We start from the raw sequence: 22,025 nt of genomic DNA on the forward strand, positions 1-22,025 counted from the left end.
TATATATTTTTTTAAAAAAACAGCATGCCAGGCCATTTCTATTTTTGTAAATTTGATTCTTGATAAATTTGATGTTAAAGAATTATATATTTTGTAGATTAATATAAAGGTGGATGGTAAGATAAAGTGGAGACCAAGAAACGTTTTCCGATAAATTGGTAAGATTAATATAATTGATTTTGTTTGGTTAACAAAGGGGCTAGAGGCCCAAATCAGTGCTACAAAAATTCTAAGCCCTGAGAATCTGGTTTATCTTTATCCATGAAGGAGGAAGCCTAGGGTGTACATGACATGGCTCGATCCAAAAATTCCATTTGGATTCGAATATTTTAGGAGTTAATTTAATTTGATGTGATTTTATCGAATTTATAGTCGAATAAATGTCTCAAAAATAAACCCTATTATTATTTAGAGTTAGGTCCGGATTAAGACGAACCCGACCTATGTACACTCTAAGTGGACTAAAAAAAGTATATATATTTTAAATTAATTTTAATACTATATTATATTAATTATAAGTTTATTATTTTGTTTTTAATTACACTTGTTGAATTAGAAAATAGATAAAAAAAATGTGAAATTAGAATTTATGGACAAATTCAAATTTAAATATGTATATCAACTTCTCGATAACAAGTATGTTTTTTCTTTTATATAAATAAGTGCATCATAATTTTTTGACATAAAGTTTATCAAGGTTTAGACCCAGTTTTAGTGTGACTCGAAAATAGTAAGATTTCACTAAATTTAAGATCGAGTAAAGGTATCAAAAATAGACCCGGTCATTATTTAATATTAAATTTGGATCAAAACGAACTCGACTTCACCCACCCCATGTACACCCTTAGGAAGAACATTCCAATATTGAATAACTAAACCCTGATCTATGCTCAAGTTGTTAGCCTCCCTATATAAGTGTGGGTGATACAAAAAATTTAGTCAGAGTGTGTTATATGTGTATACTAAAATTAGTCATTAAAATTGACTACTAGTATAAAATATATATTAAAATATAAATATATATTAAAAATAAATTAAACCACATATATATTTACACAAAATATATTAGTAACTGATTTTAGTATACGAATAATATTTTTGAATTCTAGTTTATGGATAGGAGATTCCGAATCCTATGATAAAGAACGGATCTGAATCTAGTTTCTCGTTCAAACTCGATAACAGCACTAGAATTGCACTCCATCCACACTTCCAAACTATTTATGTAGGTAATACTGATTTTCAAAGGGAAGAATTGATATGGGCATTTTCAGTTACGTTAATCCAAATCACAATTTGGACCCAAAACATATTTGTTAATTTGAATAGATCATTTTTTGGTTTAGGATAAGATTATTTTTGTCCATTGGTATTGTTTGGATTGAATTTGGGTCATATTTTGATATACTTTAATCGTTTAACCATGGAAAAAACTTGTAAGACCAAGAAAAAAAAACTATGGAAAATACTTGAGGTAATGATGCATCATTTGATAATTTTTTAGTGAGTTATATTAATAAAAATGGTAGTTTCTCACTAATTTTTTCATGTTTTTATCAAGATACTTTGAGTCTTTTGTTTTTATATATTTTGCAGAAAATTAGTGAAAATTTGTCCAATAACAAAGAAAAATTCAAAGAATTAAAGCTCAAATTAGAAACTANNCAAAAAAAAAAAAAAAAAATTAGAGAAGGAAAAATAGAAGAAGAAGTCACAAACAAAAAGTGCAACGTGAAGGAGCCATGTTATACATTGCGCTTAACTCTAGGAACAACTTTAAGTCACTTTGCCTCAAGGACGTACAACATGGAGAAGTCATATTACACATCTAAGTTCATTCTCATCCATGCATGCATTCATGTTTAACATGTACCATCCATGTTACACGTTAGGCCAAGAACCAAGAACCTCCCAGCACTCAGCCATTGCAGATGTGTAACGTGCACGGCTAAACAATTCAAGCCTCCAGAGCAACTTAAATGTGGGGAGTCCATGTGCTCTCCATGTGGGTTCGAGCAAGTTAAATGTGGGGGAGGCAAATTACATATTGAGCCAAAGGCCAGTGGCTCCCCCCATCTAAGATCGCACACGTTTAACGTGGATCATATCAGCCATGTTAAACGTTGGGCCAAAGGCCAACAAGTCTCCCTCCAGGTGTTGCCACACGTTTAACATGGACCATTCACGTTAAACGTTGAGCCAAAGGTCAACAAGTTCCCTCCTCCTTGAGCTCGCACATGTTTAAAATGGGGAAGTCATGTTACACATTGGGTCTCCCCCCTCTTCTCTCTCTTCGATACGTTTAACATGGATGGTCCAAATTAAATGTTCCTTCATGCTATGTTACACGTCCAAGCTTGCTTCATCCACATCTAAACCTCTTCTTCACTCAAATTAAATGTGGACTATTTCACGTTGTATATATATGGGCTCATCCAAGTTCTGTGGGAGTGAAAAATCATGAATAAATAAAGATTTGTTAAAAGAGTGGGCCTCAATTAAAAGGAATGATCTTTGCTTTATAGAAGTTAATTAAGGAAAAGATATTAGTTGATTTTGTTTTAGTTAAGTTTGATTATTAGGTTTTGAATTAATTAGTTTTTAGAGGTATATTTAAGGAATTTTTAGAAACCTGAAACCTTGTCAGTTATCTCGGCACACTTTTGAAATCCTGATTTGGTTTTTCTCTTTATGAATAACTAATTTTTTTTATTAAGATTAGGAGCTTTATTAATTTTTATGTATTAATGTTATTAATTTTCTATTTTTGATTTATGCATTGATATTTTTTAAGAATTAAGTTTCGTTTTTCATCACAAATATTTGAATATATTAAAAAATAGTTTGAATCTAAATTTAATTCTAAAATCATTCTGAAAAGGTTGTGTGTTAGAATTATAGTTAAAACTTATTCTCGTGATTCTCTGAATTTTGAAACTAATTTGATAAGTGGAAGTAAATCATCTAGAATTAAGGCATGTGAATTGTGTGGTTTTGGATTTGTGCATGTGCTTAACTCTTGTCTTAAATAATTAACTAAGGAATTAATGATTAATTAGGTTAAAGAAAAATTGAATTACTAAGGAATTGGAGGTTTGATTAATTGTGATTCACCATGAGAAATATCCTTGTATGATCAAGATAGAAAGTGATGAAAAGCATTATTCTTAAAAGTTTCAATATCTCTAAAATTTTAACGCTTTATTTCACATTACTTTCTGTAACACCCTACCACACTAAGCTTTACGCTTAAGCCGTAAAGCAGAGGTGGTGTGGTATTACGACCTCTAAAATAAAATAAGTACATATAATAGCAGAAGAATTATAATATGCTAGGAGCCGTGAAGAAAAGAGAAAACAAAATCGCAAAATAAAAGCGCAACGCTCAAGGAACGGGTTAACCTGTGACCTTGAAGAATAGAGGAAATAAAAAATCGCGAATATAAAAGCGCAACGCTCGAGAAATGAGTTAACTTGCGTGCAAAGAAAGCTACAGCTATCAAGTGTCAAGTAACCCAAAACAGGAATAGAGAGTCAAAGATACAAAATAACGAGCTCCTGACTCAGCCTGCGAAGTCAAGACTGGCCGGAGAATATTTACATAAAAGTACATATACACAATCCTGCCTCTCTATAAACCTCTAGGAGGATCAAAAGAACAAGTTATGCGGAGAGAAAACCAAGTATATATATACACATCATAGCATAACAAAATAACCCTGTAACCACTCCGCTTCAAGGGTCCAGACGCCTAACGAGATGCCTCTCGACCTGTATCTGAAAAATAACAACATAGTATGGAATGAGAACCGGAGGTTCTCAGTATGGTAAAGGTGCCACACACATAATATATAAGGTCCTGGGAATGCCAGAGGCAATCCTAGAACGCCGACACTCAGATTATAGAGCTTAAAGTATTAAATAGAAGCCATAAAAGGTGGTTTTCTAAAGATATTTAAACCTAACTTAAATTAACCTTAAATCTAAATCCCATTCTGTCATTCCTCCTTACCTCCAACTCCATCATGCATTTTCACAGACAAGTAAACAAACAAAGGCAAGCACAAGAAGGTTACAAGTACTGCAGATAACAAATATACATTTAACATGGCAAGTACATTTAAGCACACCCAGTTAATACACAAGCAAGTAAACATCATTCTCAATCGCATTTCATTCATCATCATATATCAATCATATTCAATCCTTATCCTTCATTATCACACCTCCCATTCCGTCCATCAATAGTTCCAATTCAAAACATAACTCATTCTTTTCTAAATGAATCAAACTTAAAACATACTCATTTTCTTAATAACTCTAAATCAAACCATATAACCTTTGAATCTAAATCTTTTTAAATAATCACATAAACAAAATCTCTAATTTTTTTATAAAATTTCGGCAGCATCTCCTCTAAAACTCGGACTTTGCCACCCTTTTCGGGTCCAAACCTGCTTCCTTTTCAATTCAACATACCCTTCCTCATTATCATAACAATCTCCACAAAAATCTACCTCAGATCAACAATTAAACTCATACAATATTCAAATCCAACAACCAAAATTCAATTGAGAGTCATAGTTCACAAATCCTAGGCTTTTAACACAAAATACCTCAAATCAATAATTCACCGAATCATTAATTAATCAACAAGCACCAAACCAACCGTGTTCATCAATAATAACATTCAACTATAATTCTCTCCAAATTAACATAACAACATTCACCATCCAAAATTAATAACTAATTATCCAATAAACTTCAACCAATTATATTCATCGACAAATTACTAAATATTAAACATACACCTGCATTCCAACTTATCATATGGTCATCTAGCTAAGTTTTCACAGAACATTATATATTAAATGTAAGAAACCTAAACCATACCTTAGCCGATTCCCAAGTGTTATTCCAAGAAAATTTTCCTAAAAGAACACAGCCCTCAAAACCTCAACTAATCTGCTTCCTCCAAGTTCCAATATTCACAATTTCAAGCTCCAATTATTTATTCACAACCTAATACACATTCATAACATATATATATCCAATTTAATACTCAAAGCTCAAATTCAAAGAAAATAAAATAGAATTATCGTATCCTCACCTTACCCAAGCTTCACATAAGTAAGAGTGAACATTTCTCTCAAGCTAATTGGATCCTAAAACATCAGAAATCAAAGAAATTCAATATTCCCACTTAAAATTCGAAAATTGGGGGAAGATGAAGCTGAGAGTGATTAAACAAGTTACCAGTGAAATTGTTCCGGTAGAAATGTAGAGCTCGACGCGGTGGACCCGTGGCCACAAACGGTGCGGCGATTGGAGCTCGAACGGAGAAGTTATGGGATTTGGAAATTTATCGTAGGAGGTTCGGGAGTTTTTTCTTCTCCCTGGAGTTCATCGTGATGCAGCAGGAAAAATGAAGAAGAAAGGGGCTTTCGGCTCTTTTAATGTGTTGGTCCGGTTGAACCGACGGCCCGGTTCGAATCCGGTTCAACCGGTTCGACCTGTTCGGTCTAATCTTGAACCAATTTCTTCGAAATTTGTGTCAAAATTCTCGTTTCGATGAGCTCTATCCTAATTTGATATAATATTCACATTTATAATCCTCCTTATTAAAAACTAATTTATTGACTAATTATCTACTAATTTAACCGGGGTTTACACTTTCTACATTCATTCACTGTTGCTTTCAATTGCTTTGCTGTTTAGTGTTTAAATTATCTCAAATCAAAATTTTGATTGTCTGACTAGAATAATTACTTGATCATTGTTACTTAGTTTGTTAATTTTCGTAACGATAACTCACTCATCGTGATATTACTTGATACAATTCGGTGCACTTGCCGATAGTTTGTGATCCGTTACCTTATAACTCGCCTTTATTGTGCATTATGAGTTAAACTCGGTTTTTATTGTGCATTATGAGTCATAACTCGGCCTTATTTATCATTCATTTTTTGCTTGTAACCGACACTTTCATTACCGACTTAATAACTATCATTTCCATATTAATGACCAAACGGTCATAACATCAACTCTATTCATCAATTTTATACCTATAGAAGGAACCTTCTATATCTAATCTCAAGGACAAAACATGATAAGTTCTATTTTATGTCTTACATTCTATATTCATATAATTATTACAAGGACACCACATGATAAATTCTATTTCATGTTTAACATTATATAATCATAAAATTCTTATACCTACATTTACTGACTTGAACGTCGAAGTGTCTTTGGCAAGTACTTGCTCTCCTTTTTTCTACAATGGATGAGGTATAACTCATCCCTGCGAGAATCACAAGGATCATTGAGAGGACGAGCTATACCAAGAGCAAAAAGGCTATACCGAGCTATAGCAGGAGCTAAGAAGCTACACGAGAACAATTGGCGCCGTCTGTAGGGATAAGTAAAATAATTCCTACTCCCTTCAAGTTCATAAAACTTGATTTACATTCAAATTTTTGAACCAATTTCAACAATCTTGTTTAAGATTTTATTTAATACCTCTTATCAATTTTTAATTTATCGTAACTTTTTATAAAGTATGTACCTTATACATTCGAATTGCTTCACTTTTACATATCATAATATTTCACATCTTATAATCGATCAATGAACCAATTCGAGAACAAACTTGGCTTTCAATCAATTCAAGTACAAACTCACTTATCAATTTTGCTAACTTTTTCAAAGTTCTCTACTTACACAAGTAAAATTATATATATTATTCACACATATTTTTGTATTTATATTTTGTGTAACTAATATTTACTGATTTATTAATTATATTCAAACCTCAATATGTGTTCTATACAATAATGACATATAAAAACCATGTCAATTGAATTTTTCTTTCATTATGTGATATATTCTTATTGCTTAATGATTTCATTTATACAATTAAATGAAGGTAATGATGAGTTCAAATTTTAAAACTTCCATAAAAATTAATTGTATATCAATTGTATATAACTGTTATACTATTCGCTTTTTGTTATTAAATTTTATGTTACTATTTGTTTAATGCAAAAAATTAAGCAAAAAATAATTACAAATATGCAATTTTGCTATTTTTACACAAAGAATATACCTCATAGCTAAACAAAATTTATTATATTATTAAATAATTAATTATTTTATTATTTTATTAACAAGTTAATGCAAATTCTACGAAATAAAGTTATAATATTAATAAATAAAATTAGGTAATCCAATTTGGTATTTATGACATTCATATATATCAGCTTCTTTTCTACAATTATCAACTTTTAAGGTATATTTTTATACTTTGAACTCTTTTACTTTTACAATATATATTATTCAATATATGTTGCGACTTTGCACATATTCATTTTCTCAATTTTATCTTACTCATGTCATATTACCTTCACTATAAATTATAAATATTCAATAACTAATTATTTTGAGCGATCAATTCATTAATAATAAGCTGACGTGGGTCGGAAAAATTTTCAAGACAATTAACCATTATATCCTCGGATTATACAATCGATTCTGTCAATGGATATCTATTTCTGAACTTTTCAGTTCACATACAATCAAATGCTATATGCATGTCATGAAAAATTGTTCTCAAGCGAAAAAATATCCCCACACAACTATCTTGATTAAATAACTATTACCACTCAATTATTTGTTGAATAAGTGCCGACATAATAACCCGAATAAACTTGGGGGGTCACCGTATCATTATTCACTTATCTTTTAACCGAGTTATAACTCATTTTATTTTTCTAAGCTTAGCCTGCATCATATGATCGACAGACAAAGCTTGGGGGCTGTTATTCGTCACTTTATAACTCGGTCTTTATTGTGCATTATGAGTCATAACTCGCCCTTAATTATCATTCATTCTTTTCTTGTAATCGACACTTTTATTACCAACTTAATGATTATCATTTCCATCTTAATGACCAAACAGTCATAACATCAACTCTATTCATCAATTTTATACCTATAAAAAAAAACCTTTTATATCTAATCTCAAGGACAACACATGATAAGTTCTATTTCATGTTTTACATTCTATATTCATAGAATTATTATAAGAACACCACATGATAAGTTCTATTTCATGTTTAACATTCTATAATAGAATTCTTATACCTCTTAACTTGAACGTCGAAGTGTCTTTTACGGATACCCACTCCCTTATTTTCTCATTGCCAACATATACCTCATCTTAATGGAGAGCTTACAAGTATTCACCGGCAGATGAGCTATACATTAGCCAACTTCAACAAAAATAATTTGTAATTTTATAAAAATGCATCAGGCAACATTTTTATTTTTTAGTCATAAAAAGTGAAAAATTGGCTAGTATTTATTTATTAGCAAACTAGCATATTTGTTATTCAATTTATAAAATGGTTAAGATGAAAAATAGGGTTTTTTTTTATATATTAGATAAGAATTTGTGTGATGCTTTAATATTAGAAGTGATGGTGTTTTACAAAATTTTGGGTGGAATAGAATTCATAAAAAACAGATTATCAGTACGGATTATTTTTTTAATTTATAAAGATAATACACATATCATGTATTATAAATACAAAAACGGTGTATTATCAGTGCAATAAGTATTCTGCTTATTGTGCTTGCACAACAATCTCAAAAAGTTGTGTATTGTGCTTGGGTGAAATCCCATTCTATTTGCCCTTTAATATTAAAATAAAAAATCCGAAAAGCACAGCTAAAAAAAGAGAAACAACAGTAGTATCGTAGCATGGATCACTTTCTTTATTCAAGTAATGAACTGTAGAATCACGTGGATTACAAAGGACAAAATAAAGCTTATTGATTTGATTTCAACATAAGCCAGCATGAAATAATTCATTAAACAGATGCATCACATGCTTATTAAGAACAAGCCCCACTTGAATCCCCCCACTCCCATCTTTACTCTCTGCCATGCCAATGGTGATTCCTCTGTCCACCGAAGTTATCTCTACCTTTTCAGGCTTCCCCCATCCAAAATCGATTCCATAAACACCAAACCTCGCTGATCCCGCTACTCCTATTGGTTTCTTCCCTTCTTTCACCATCATCGCCGCTCTAAAGAACATCGTCTCTATTCCATCAAGCGCTCCTTCCATAGTACCAACCGATCTTATCTTACTGTAAATCTTTTTCGCAACAATCACCAACGCGTTTTCTTTTCTGAAGTCCTCTGCTTTTATTGCATCAACGATATGTCCGGCAACACAGTTCCCAAAGTAGTTCTCGTGAACTGGAGGGTCCAATTTAGCCCTGCAATCCACAGCGAATCCAAACATGAATTTATTTTCATTATTGTTATCCCTTTTTTTGGATTCTTCATCAGTTGCTTTTACGATGCAAACAGAAACATAGGCACACGTGAGAAGAAAAGTCGACAACTTTGGTTGTTGCTTCGTAGAAGAAGAGATAACTATGACATCTTCATCATCCACCGTGGTGTCCCAATTGGACAACACCCTGTTCCTTAAATAATATATATTTATATATAAATATATAATACTTTAATTTTAATGTATAAATAATATTTATTTAAAGATTGTTCAGAGTTGGGGGAAAGCAAAGAGTCTTAAACGTTTGTGCATATTCTTTTTGGTGCTGTAATCTAAATAAAGTCAAAAGAAGAAAAGAAAAAGCAACTAAGCTTCAATTTTTGTGCATATTTATTAATCTCTATTGAAAAGTAAAAGTTTTTAATTTTGAACAAAATTCAATGTATGAAAAATTGAAAACCGTATATTTTTTTATCTAAATAATAAAAAAGAATACAAAACAGAACACTCATCTTAAATCAAATATAATGATTTGTTAGAGAATTTTATAAGATTCAAACTAAATAATATTATTAAAATTATTTTTCGTGTTATATTTAGTCATTTCATTTGTAACTTTATTTATTTTTTTACACATATAATTAAATTACATATTTTAATAATAGTTTCTAATTCTTATTAACTGAATCAACAACTTTAGATTTATACTCACTAAAAGAATCATACAAAAAATAAAAAATATCTAGATAATCTGTTTTATATATTATATCTTTCAATTCATAATCTCAAATTAAAATAAGACCCCTACAAATCATAAAAAATTCTTATTGGATAATGGATGAGGGAAGATAATTACCAAAACAACTCGCAATCCAACCTCTATTAAAATAATTTCTAATAAGATAACCAAATTCAGCAAAGCTTAAATCAGTAAACAAACTAGCATTACAATAACTTTAAAACTATTATCTATAAGAGGTTTCCAAGACAAACAATTCTTGAGGGTACTAGAAGAAGTATACCTACTCATATATAACCCTAGATTTATGATCATACTTTTTTATAAGAACAACCACTTTGTGATATGTCCAATAATTTTTAACATTGAAAATGTAATTGCACCTATACCTCCACAACTACCACACTTCGGCCCCTAAAAGAGCCTCCTTACCAGAGATGACCTTCCGAAACTAAACTTCCATAAAAAAACCTTCAACTGAATCAATAACTCGAGGATCTAGCATCTTCCACATAATTCTGGAATATACACAATCTCTAAAGCAATGTTCTACTGTCTTTGGAGTCGCAATGCATCTCTGGCACATAACCGAACTAGCTAAATATCGCCTGAAGCAGAAGACTTCTGTTGGGAGAGTGTTATGAACCTCAAACCACACAGTTAATTTGATCTTTTCTAAAAGATTCAAGTATCAAAGTCAATTCTAGTTGCTATTTTTATTCCAATTCAATTTATTTTTTAACAACTAACGATAACCCTCTCTTTCACTATACCCTTTTGTTCTTGTAGGCTATTAACTCCAACCTAGTTTCATGTAAGTCAAAGTCGGATAGTGCAAGCAGTGAATGAAATGCTTGGCTTTAAGAGGAATTGTTGATGTAAGTCTCTCCACCTCTCAAGATCCATCATGCCAGAAATTCACCATTATAAAATCATACTTAGATATGTGAACATAAAGAATAAGATCACAAAACTTTTCAGAAGGAGTCCACTCATCATACTACACAGATTATTGCACATTCCCAACATTTCATCTAAACTCATCCTTGAGAGCATCAAATTTTGTGAATGAACTTTCAAATGGCTGAAGCGTTCTGACTGTTGTTGTTACCAGGAAAAGTTAAATTTCGAAAATATTTATGTATCATAACCTGAACCCACAATTTGTCTATATTATTAAAGCAATTTCAAACTAATTTGCCAATAAGCGCCATGTTAGTTGAATAGGTATCCCTAACACCCAAACCACCCACTTTTTTAGGAGTTATAACAATGAAAAAATATAAATAACCAATAACAATATCTCACTTAACCAGAGACAACCCTTTCCCATTAGTTTGGCATCTCCATAAAAATTGTCTTATCAAAAAATTAATCTTTTCACAAGCATATTTTAAAAGAAGAGCAAGCTACATGTTGTAAATCGAAATTGAAGTCAATCTCAATTTAACCAAACAAAATCTTCCTACCTTATTTAACAAACACTCCTTCCCACTAGCAAATTTTTTCTGAATCTTTTCAATAGCATCTGGAGAAATTTCTTAGAAGACTTTTCATGTCCAATATTCACCTTTAAATATCTTCTCAAATTTTGACAAAATCAAATAGTATAAACTCTAAAAAATATCTCTTTTCTTTTTTAAAAATATTCTTTGAATTCTAAGTCTTAAATTTACTAAAATTTACCTTCAATTCTGATGTTTTAAAAAATAATTTCATAATCCGCATAATTTTTTCTATTTGAACTTTATAGCTTTATAGAAAAGCATATAAACAATATTTTAATGTAATGAAGTAATTTTAAGTTTATTTTTTGGGAAAACTTTCAAGTGTATCATTCACTTTATTGGTATTCTGATGAACCATGTACGAATCACTGACAAAAATAAATTTTGTTCTGTTCTACTATGTGTAATATCAAAACAGTACAAAAAAATATAAGAAAGACAGTTCAGTGTAGTTGTTTGGGCTATTTTGAGTTGAGCCATCCTAATAAGCGTGTGATTGCTTATTGGACCCAAAAAATTGACTCGATGACTCTTTCAACTTGCAGCCCGGTTCGTTATTAGATCCTCCAACCCAGTTAAAAAAAAGTTTACATTCTTGGTTTGTCGAAAGATATGAGAAAATAAAAAAGGATCATATTTATAATTTATTGTTTAATTTTGACATTAAAAGGCCATATTTTAAATAACTAATGAAGAAACAAAATTAACTATCCTAGATTTTTTACTAATTTAAAAATTTATGATTGAATTTTTATGGTAAATAAAAAATACTAGAAAATTTACTCTTTAAAATATTTTATAATAGGTTTTACATTAAATATAAAAATAAAATTTTTAAATTATTTGTATTTTTTAATAAAAAATAGCTTGAAAAAACTTAATTTATAATTTTTATCTAGGATAAAGTATTAAATTAATTCTTTACGTTTGTACTTAATCCTGTTTTAGTACTTAAAATTTAAAGAGTCCTATTCGAATACAAAAAATTTCATTTAGTTTCAATGTAGTTCTACCGTGAAATTAATGTTAAATAATTAATAAAACCTTAGTTTTCAAATTTAAAAAACTTATATAACTAAACTTTTCGATTGTTGAAGGGAGTTTCCTGCGGTAGAGATGACAATAGCCTTGTTCTTGTCGCTACCAGCAAACTTTTCTACGAAAAGCGAGTTCTCGACAATATTATTCATGTGCTTGAACCAAGGTTAGTGGCTCGTAGTGATACATCTATTGCTGATCCTATGCCTCTTAAGTTTGTATCTCTTCTCTAGAGAAGGAGACATTAAGATTTAGTAGAACGGTGAGGTTAATTATTTAATATTAACTTCGCAGTAGCACTACATTGAAGCTAAATAAAAAATTTTTAGATTCAAATATGACACTTTAAATTTTAGAGACTAAAATAGGATTAGACCCAAACATAGAGGACAATTTAGTACTTTATTCTTTTATCTAATATAAAAATTTAATTATAAACTTTTAAATTATAAAAATTTAATTAAATATTTAATAAAAGTATAACAACAAACAGAATAATAAAACCATACACAAAAATTAAAATAAAATACTGTAAATTTTTTAAAAAATTAATAGTAATTACTAATTACGGATTAAAAATTTGTAGTCCCTCTAATATTAAGTTCTGGGATCAAGTTCATTTGTTGTGTGTGGAATCATTTTGCCCGTCCATAATATAACTAAAATAACAAAATAAAATAAAAGGTAATTCACATTAATAAACCAACATTCATCCAATTTTACACGAATTATCCAAAATGAAAAATGCAACGTGAATCACCCCAATCACATTTTTATGTAAATCGAATGAGTAAGACTAAATTTAGCTTTCTATATAAATCGAAACAGTTTGATTCGATTTATACATATTTGCATGTTGTCCTAGTAAATCTAATCAGACTATTTCGATTTATGCATGCATGTATGCTATCCTAGTAAATCTAAACACATTATTTTTATAAAAATTATTAATTTCTAAAAAAAATCAATGTGATTTAAAATTGTTCATTTGAAATTAACACATTATTTTTATAAAAACCAACACATTTAAATCAGTATTCAAACAAAAAAATTAGTATTAAAAAGAATAAAAAATTATAAAAAATAAAAAATTTTAATAAATTTATTTGAACATATATAATTAAAAATTCAAATGTGTTGGTTTATATAAATATAATGAGCTGGTTTTAAATGGACAATTTTAAATCACTACTTTTACGTAAATTCATATATTTTTCTAAAAACTAGTGATTTTTACGTGTACGTTAGTAATTTAAAACTAATTGTTTATCTCTACTGTAATTTGAAACCATCTATTTTAAATAGTTCAGTACAAATAAACATGAAAAAGTTATTAATAGGATAAAATATTATTTTGGGCAAAAAACGCAAATGAGCCAAGGCTAGCTCAATTTTACGCAAATCCGCCAAATGAAACTTTGCTACGACAATCCACCAGATCAAATATTTATATAATTCGAATCAATAAGATTCGAATTAGCCTAACACATAATTCGAATTGATAAAACTCGAATTACTATATGACAATGTAAGGAGGTAGTTCGAATTAACTTGTCCCGAATTAGCATGCTCACTCACACGTAATTCGAATTGATTTGTCACGAATTAAGATCACGAGTAATTCGAATCAATATGATTCGAACTACCAAGTCATAAATCGAAGCATCTTAATTCGAATTAGTAGGTTTAGGTGAAGAAGTTCATATTTCGAATCAAATAGACTCGAATTATTCACACCTGGTAATTCGAATGTAATTGATTCGAATTAGTAAGGATCCGTTTTCTATATATATGTTGTGAACTCATGTTGCTGTGAACAAAGAGGTGAGATGGCTAGTGAGGATAGTTTTCTAGTGCTAGTACACCACAGAGGATCGATTAAGAGAAAAACTCGATCTGGGGTGAAGTTCACGGATAAGGATCCTTTATGTATTATCATGAGCCCCGTGACCAGTTACGATGGTCTCGTGAGCTCTGTGCTTGGCAAACTTGGTCTGGAAGGAGTGAAGAGAGTTAAGAAGTTTTTCTATCGCATTCCAATCACGGTGCTCCACGATACGGTGAAGTATGATTGTTTCACGATCGGGAGTGATGAGGACTTGCAGGTCATGTTTCTTTCTCGTAGGCAGTTTCCGGAGGTGAGGACACCGGAGCTGTTGGCTAAGTTCGTCGACGTGGTATCTAGCTCTGGTTGGTCGAACCGGAATGCCAACACTATAGCCACGGCGGCCGGTTCGAGCTCGAGACCTGCGGTTGCTTCTTCCTCCGTTCCAGTGTATGAGGCAGCGGTCCAGTCTGCCGCCTCCCCATCGTTTGCTGTTGATCTCGCCGGCAATGTTAGAGACGAGGTTGGATATGATGAACATCATCCGACTGAAGTACAGTGTCCTCCTCCGGCTGGTGTTGGCGAGGGATTGTGTGATGATCCAGATGATGATGAAGTCAAGCCGGATATTATCGCTGATGAAAGCGGCGATGATGTTGGAGCGAGTGATCCGATAAGGCCTACTGGTGGTTCTAGTTCTGGCACAAATCAGTACCCACCCTATTTTTCATCTTTGGATCTGGATGCCATGAGGCAGGACTGACATCTTGGGCAGCTAGCTGGATTTGGCGCTAGAGATACCGACGGGTCTGCTGGTATAACAGAGTTCCAGGTTGGTCAACAATTCCAGGATAAAGATGAGGCGCTGTTAAGTGTCAAGACGTATAGCATCCGCCGAGGGGTACAGTATAAGGTGGTTGAGTCTGACTATCACCGGTACGTGGGAAAGTGTTCTGAGTTTGGGAATGGGTGCACATGGTTGATTAGTCTGAGCCTCCGACAGTGCAAGGGCATCTGGGAAGTCAAGCGGTACAACGGGCCGCATACCTGTCTCGCCACCTCCATCTCCAGCGACCATAGGAGCTTGGACTACCACGTGATAGCGACATTCATCATGCCAATGGTTAGGGCTGACGCATCCGTCAACATCAAGGTGCTTCTAAATGCAACGACAGCACACTTTGGCTTCAGGCCTACATACCGGAGGGTGTGGATGGCCAAGCAGAAGGCGGTAGCAATCATCTACGGGGACTGGGATGAGTCGTACAATGAGCTCCCTCGGTGGGTCTTAGGAGTTCAGTTGACTATGCCTGGCACTGTAGCAGTCCTCAGGACCTGCCCTGTTCGAGTTGGTGGACAGGTGGATGAGTCTCAGGCTTATTTTCATAGGATGTTCTAGACTTTTCCCCCTTGTATCGAAGCATTTCGTCATTGCAAGCCGTTGGTGAGTATTGACGGCACCCATCTATATGGCAAGTATGGAGGAACGTTGCTTGTGGCGATTGCACAGGACAGGAATTCCAACATACTCCCTGTGGCATTCGCACTAGTTGAGGGTGAGAATGCTGAGTCATGGTCCTTCTTTCTCTCCCACCTCCGTCAGCACGTGACACCTCAGCCAGGTCTGTTAGTTATTTCAGATAGGCATAACGGCATCAAGGCAGCACTTGAAGCACCTGATGGGGGATGGCTACCTCCGTCTGCATACCGGGCATTCTGTATTCGACACGTTGCAGCGAATTTCGCCCTCACCTTCAAGGGCAAAGATGCCCGGAGGCTTCTTGTGAACGCCGCATATGCGAAGACCGAGGTGGAGTTTGACTACTGGTTTGACATCCTGCGCTCTGAGAATCCGGTAATGTGTGACTGGGCGAACCGAATTGAGTACTCGTTGTGGACAACGTACTATGATGAGGGTCGGAGATTCGGGCACATGACGACCAATATATCAGAGTGTGTCAATTCAATCCTGAAGGGGGTAAGGAACCTCCCTGTTTGCTCGCTGGTGAAGGCCACATACGGAAGGCTGGCTGAGCTATTTGTCCGTAAGGGTAGGGAGGCCGAGGCTCAGATGGGTACTGGACAACAATTCAGTCAATACCTAGTAAAGTGTATCGAGGCCAACCTGAAGACAGCCAGGTGCTTCACGGTGACTGTTTATGACAGGGATAACTCGGAGTACACCGTGGCTGAGACGACTCCGACAGGTTCATTCTCACTTGGTACGTACAGGGTCTCATTAGGGTCCAAGACTTGTGATTGTGGATACTTCCAAGCACTTCATTTCCCGTGTCCTCACGCCCTGGCCTGCTATGCTTATTCACGTCTTACATGGCAGCCTTACGTCCACCAGGTCTATCACCTTAGTTCCGTTTTTGGTGTCTATCAGATGGGATTTACACCTCCCATTCCAGAGGGTTTCTGGCCACCATATGCCGGGCCTACCGTTATACCGGATCCGAACATGAGGTGTGCAAGGGAGGGTCGTCCGAGGTCCACACGCATTTGCACCAACATGGATGATGCAGATCCGAACCGGCCAAAGAGATGTGGCCTCTGCAGGCAGCCAGGACACACCCGTCGTAGTTGTCCACAAGCCACAGGACCCAGCGGGAATGCTGGAATTAATAGGAGATATGGTTTGTCTGATTTTATTTCTTACTATATCAGCAGATGTATTTTATTTCAGTTAGCGACCATTGTTCTACGTGGAACTAAGTTGTATTCTAAAAGTGTTGAAAGTTGTAATTCGTACCACATATGTATGTTGAATGTCTTTCTAATTTTGTAATTTAGTGACTATAACAAACTACACTAGCTGGTGGGATGACTGATAATATGTAACATAACACCAAAGTACATAACATAACATCAAAGTACATAACATCCTTTGTACATAACATAACATAACATCGAAGTACATAACATCAAAGTACATAACATCAAAGGATATAACATAACACTGATAACCAACAAAGAAGGTACATAACATAAACATAATAACACGACATACACCACAATCCATAAATCATCTAAATAGGTGCGACCCCGTGCCACATCGGCGTGGCACCCGTGTCCTATAACCCCTACGTATAAGTGGCTCCTCATCCTCAATCGAGTCATCGCTGTCATCCGGAACTGCGTCTGTCGGGGTCCTGGGCGGAACATGCACGGGTCTGGATGATGACAGATCGGCAACTGAATGTGACCCCAGAGTATGGGCCGATGCTGGCGTCCTACCCATGGCAAAAGTATGCGCAGGAGGAACCGTGGCATGCTCGTTTAGATCTACATCTAGAGGTGCCTGTGTCGCTGTCGTGTGAACCCGTCCTCATGCAGCCTCATCCTCCTGCATAATGGTCCGGATATCCTCAAGGAAATGCGGTCTACCGAACTCGGCGACAATGCCATCACTAGCAAGGAAGTCTGGAAACATGGAGCCCGGACTCACCCATGGAGTACTCTTCTGAAGGGTCTGATCGTCACCGGAAACACCGACAAAATAATCTCCAAGTGGTCCACCCCCAAGCCCAGCCTCAGTGTGACTCGTCGGATCTCCCATGCCAGATCCGTACCACTCACCATCATGCCCCCCTGATGGGGCCTATCAACCCCCACTGCAGCACCTCCTCCAGCAACATCCCCCCAGCCTGATGGGCACCCTCTCTAGTAGCAGCACCCCTCCTCCTGCCTCCACGGCCACGTCGTCTCCCGCCACCCGTAACTGCATCCTCGACGTCATCCATAGCATGATCAACCCAATTCCACTCACGCTGGCTACGACGTGTCCCGACCCGTGCTCTCCTCTTAGTACGACGTTTGTCAGGAACATCGTCGACTCGGGCCATATCTGGAACTCGGCCTGCACCCCTCTGCGTCGCCTCATCCGGAATAGGAATACCTCTCGGATCCCCCAATAACATCTCCGGTGACAGGAACCTCTTTCCGTGCTGATGTCACTATGTCAAGAAATCATGTGAAGGACCGGGTTCGGGCACGATGTCGAACTGTAAAATGTGCTCCGCACGCTCCTGCCAGTGAAGATGCCAGTCTAATATGAACTGAAAAAAGCAATCAATAACAATTTAACACTTCTGTTAGACAATATAAACTGAAACAACGACTGGAGCTAAGTATGGTTTCAGCTTACTTACATCCCGAGGCTGTAACAAGTCGATCTTCAGGCGAGCCATCTGTACCCGAGGTCCCTTATTGCTAATCCAAGGATTGTAACCAGACCATCTGCAAAAGAGGTTAAACATTCTACTGCATTCATCACTCACTCTACAATGCATGAAATTGCTTCCATAATCGAAAATAAATATAATAATGATACATAGCAGAAAACAATAACGGTACCTTGAGGAAAGGGGCCAGCTAATCTCATCATACCCAGTAGGCCTAAATGAAGGAAACCTCCAGAAGATCCAAGACTGCAGTAACTGTAAAGGCCCAGCTAATTTCACGACATGTCTGTTGGCGACTCGGCACATGCACCGGTACAACCATACTAGTGTCGCCGACCCCCAACTGTAGCCACCCATCTCCTCAAGCCGAGCAACATAGAGTAGCCATCTGATGTGTATACGATTGCCGGACTTGTCGGCAAACAGCTGCGTGCCCAATAACATCATGATATAGGCACGGGCAAAGCGCCTAACTGTCTCCTCATCAGCCCCGTCGGGACACTCTCCAAATGTCTCCTGGAACCAGGTGCAGTTGACTGTGAATTTCTGAACCTGGTTCTTGGGAGGTAAAACACCGAGCAACTCATGGAACCACTGCCAAGCTTGCCTCCCACCCTCAATGTACAGGTGAAAGTCCGTCAGGCGACCACTGACGTAATGTCCGTCCACTGGCAACCCCAGCTGGTATGCAACGTCCTGAAGCGTGATGGTGCACTCCCCGAACGGCATGTGGAAGGTGTGCGTCTCAGGCCGCCACCTCTCGACGAATGCGCTGACTAGGGGCTCGTCTAGTCGGAACCATCTGTCGTTCAGTCTCGCAAGATGGTACAATCCGGCCATCTGCAAGTACGGAACGCACCTCTCATCAAGACGCATCCCCTGCTGCCGCCTAATGCTGATATGCAACGACGAGGCTGGCCAGTACATAAACCGCATAATTAGAACAGATCCACAAACCACTAACGTATACAATTTATTTCGTAAAGAACCAAAAAATAAATCGTGTAACACAACATATATGAAACAGGCAACCAACATTGTATACACAAACCGCTAACATGAACCACGTGCAAAAACCATTAACAAATACAACAATCACTAACAAGTAAAACCGTTAACAAAAACCACTAGCATACACCTCTATCATAAACCACAACCTTAAACCGCTAACCGTCACTAAAACCACTATCCAAAATCCATTAACAAAAACCGCTAACAAAACACAATAAAAAAAACCACTAACAAAAACCATTGGCCTAAACCACTACCTTAAATCGCTAACACTAACATAAACCGCTATAAAAAACCATTAACAAAAACCACTTGCCTACACCACTATCCTAAACCACTATCCTAAACCACTAAATGTTACATAAACCATTACAAAAAACCATTATCAAATACCACTATCATAAACTGCTTTCATCAATCACTACCATAAACCATTAACAAAAAACACTATCAACAGCGCAACATCATAAACCACTAACCTCGTCGTTGATCACCCCGGCGATATGAGCAACTCCATCCAAACGATAAAGCCTCCCCGGATCGTCCCCCATCCCCTGAATATGCCTCTCTTGTCTTACTCGGCCCGAATGTTGGTCGTTTTCTCTGGGATTTGGTGGGGTATGAGAATGACAAAGTGATTCGAATGAACTTGGTTCGAACTCCTTATATAGCCGAAACCCTTGTAATTCGAATCAACTAGATTCGAATTACTTATGTTCACAAAGCCCTACTAATTCGAATCGATATGATTCGAACCCCACTCACGTATCCTTATCAATGTAATTCGAATTGATTTATTTTGAACTACACTATTATAATTCGAACCTACTCGTTTCGAATTACTAAGGATTTTTGCATGATAATTCGATTCTTATTGATTCGAATTACATTGGAACATAGCTTCGAAGTAATTCGAATTGATTCAACTCGAATTACGTGGAAATCTAATTCGAATCCTATTGATTCGAATTATATAAAAATGAGTTCTGGTGGATTAAGGTATCAAACTTTGATTTGGCTGATTTCGGTTAAAATGAGCTCCCCTTGGCTCAATTAGGTTTTTTACCCTATTATTTTCTCCAAGAGAACCCTGTTTAGTTTATTTAATGGGATCAAATATTATTTTGGTTCTCAATTTTCGACCAAATCTTAATTTGATCCCGAACGTTTCAAACGTCATATTTCAATCCAAAAAAAAAAATTCAAATCTCCTATTTCAATCCTAAAAAATATTTAAGCAGGTTTAATGTTGTCCCACAATTAAATTTGACATAAACAATTCGCATATTGAATAACTAATAACATTCGATTTTAGTATGTAAATAATATCGATGCATCAACGGTGATTAATATAAAAATTTTTCTTTTGATTTTGAAGCGTTCATGATTGATTATTAAGATTTAAAATTTTGTACAAAAAAAATTGAAAAAAAATGTTATAAAAATATTTTGGCTATATTTTTTTAATATATAAAAAAATATAATTTAATTAGTAATATTATTAATGTCTATATCACTCATTTTATTAACTATTAGTGTTAAATTTAATGATAAAACTATATTAAATCTGTTTAAAATTTTTTGGAATGAAAATAATATTTAAAATATTAAATATCAAATTAAAATTTATTCCAAATATAGATGACCAAAAATACTACTTTATGAATAAAAGAGTGTGGCACCATTCTTTACTACATTATGTTAATAGATGGATAAAATTTAATTCTATTTGTTATCTGTTGGTTAAAATTTTCAACCTAAATCATAAACCAAAAAATAAATAAAAAATGCCAAATTTAACAATTATAGTTCCACCGTTTATAATCCCATAAAACAATGCTAGCTAAAATTCATACAAAAATAATGTACCCAAAATCATTCATTACCCACAATTTAATACAAAAAAAACCATGCACAAAAAAAGTTCATTAGCGGGGTGCCATAAGGGAATCAGCTAAATCAAAACAAAAGATCATGACAAAATTAAAACATCCAAGGAATGAGCTACCAAGCCACCAACCATTACCAACAAGGGAAGCCATTTGTCAAGGGGCAGCAGGGTGTAATTTTGATAAATCATACCTCGTTAAATGTAAAATTTGATACACACCTTACAATACTTTCCATTATAAACACATGTTACATAAAAAATCTCATCCATTCATATTTTTAAATTAATATTTTAACGATATAGATTTAACATACACCAGTATACCAATAAAATACATTGGTATAGGTAAAATTCTTCTTATTTTTTTTTACTATACTTTTGTTTGGTTTGGAATTATTTAAATTAAATCATCGGCTGTCAGATTTTGTATTGGGCTTTCTATTCGGTGGAATGAGTACTGAGTAGGTATGAAAATGTGTCTCTTTTTATTTAAAGTATTTTAGAGTTTAATAAAGAGT

At 34.7% G+C, this 22,025-nt stretch overlaps 3 protein-coding genes and 1 long non-coding RNA gene across 4 annotated transcripts; 1 reads left to right on the plus strand and 3 right to left on the minus strand.

Moving 5' to 3' along the window:
• Positions 1 to 3,609: 3,609 nt before the first annotated feature.
• LOC110280337 (uncharacterized) lies at positions 3,610 to 5,407 on the minus strand. Its single transcript, XR_002374681.2, has 4 exons — positions 5,257 to 5,407; positions 5,111 to 5,165; positions 4,894 to 5,022; positions 3,610 to 3,777 (listed from the first exon to the last, which is right to left on the minus strand). It is a non-coding gene; the product is annotated as an uncharacterized LOC110280337 (long non-coding RNA).
• A 3,347-nt stretch (positions 5,408 to 8,754) lies between these two features.
• LOC107486260 (phenolic glucoside malonyltransferase 1) lies at positions 8,755 to 10,953 on the minus strand. The gene is made up of 2 exons (XM_021141168.2): positions 10,940 to 10,953; positions 8,755 to 9,501 (listed from the first exon to the last, which is right to left on the minus strand). Exons 1-2 carry the CDS (start codon positions 10,951 to 10,953, stop codon positions 8,847 to 8,849), a joined length of 669 nt encoding a protein of 222 aa, XP_020996827.2. The 3' UTR covers positions 8,755 to 8,846.
• Positions 10,954 to 14,422: 3,469 nt separating this feature from the next.
• On the plus strand, positions 14,423 to 17,252 carry LOC107486259 (uncharacterized). The gene is made up of 4 exons (XM_016106811.1): positions 14,423 to 15,129; positions 15,214 to 15,778; positions 15,857 to 17,057; positions 17,215 to 17,252. Exons 1-4 carry the CDS (start codon positions 14,423 to 14,425, stop codon positions 17,250 to 17,252), a joined length of 2,511 nt encoding a protein of 836 aa, XP_015962297.1.
• Positions 17,253 to 18,377: 1,125 nt separating this feature from the next.
• Positions 18,378 to 20,167, minus strand: LOC107486258 (protein MAIN-LIKE 1-like). Its single transcript, XM_016106810.2, has 5 exons — positions 20,096 to 20,167; positions 19,631 to 19,658; positions 18,778 to 19,519; positions 18,573 to 18,660; positions 18,378 to 18,479 (listed from the first exon to the last, which is right to left on the minus strand). Exons 1-5 carry the CDS (start codon positions 20,165 to 20,167, stop codon positions 18,378 to 18,380), a joined length of 1,032 nt encoding a protein of 343 aa, XP_015962296.2.
• Between the last annotated feature and the right edge of the window lie 1,858 nt (positions 20,168 to 22,025).

The sequence above is a fragment of the Arachis duranensis genome, chromosome 4 (genome assembly GCF_000817695.3).
Source record: "Arachis duranensis cultivar V14167 chromosome 4, aradu.V14167.gnm2.J7QH, whole genome shotgun sequence".
NCBI classification, from domain to species: domain Eukaryota; kingdom Viridiplantae; phylum Streptophyta; class Magnoliopsida; order Fabales; family Fabaceae; genus Arachis; species Arachis duranensis.

What these genes read in the sequence shown, in the direction of transcription:
- LOC107486259 (XM_016106811.1), top strand. Translation starts at nt 14,423, where the DNA reads ATGGCTAGTGAGGATAGTTTTCTAGTGCTAGTACACCACAGAGGATCG. An exon ending in CTGTTCGAGTTGGTGGACAG is followed by an intron (nt 15,779 to 15,856) that starts GTGGATGAGTCT and finishes CGTCATTGCAAG; the next exon opens with CCGTTGGTGAGTATTGACGG. An exon ending in TGGAATTAATAGGAGATATG is followed by an intron (nt 17,058 to 17,214) that starts GTTTGTCTGATT and finishes TTTGTAATTTAG; the next exon opens with TGACTATAACAAACTACACT.
- LOC107486258 (XM_016106810.2), bottom strand. Translation starts at nt 20,167, where the DNA reads ATGGGGGACGATCCGGGGAGGCTTTATCGTTTGGATGGAGTTGCTCAT. An exon ending in CCGGGGTGATCAACGACGAG is followed by an intron (nt 19,659 to 20,095) that starts GTTAGTGGTTTA and finishes GGTTCATGTTAG; the next exon opens with CGGTTTGTGTATACAATGTT. An exon ending in GTATACAATGTTGGTTGCCT is followed by an intron (nt 19,520 to 19,630) that starts GTTTCATATATG and finishes TGTACTGGCCAG; the next exon opens with CCTCGTCGTTGCATATCAGC.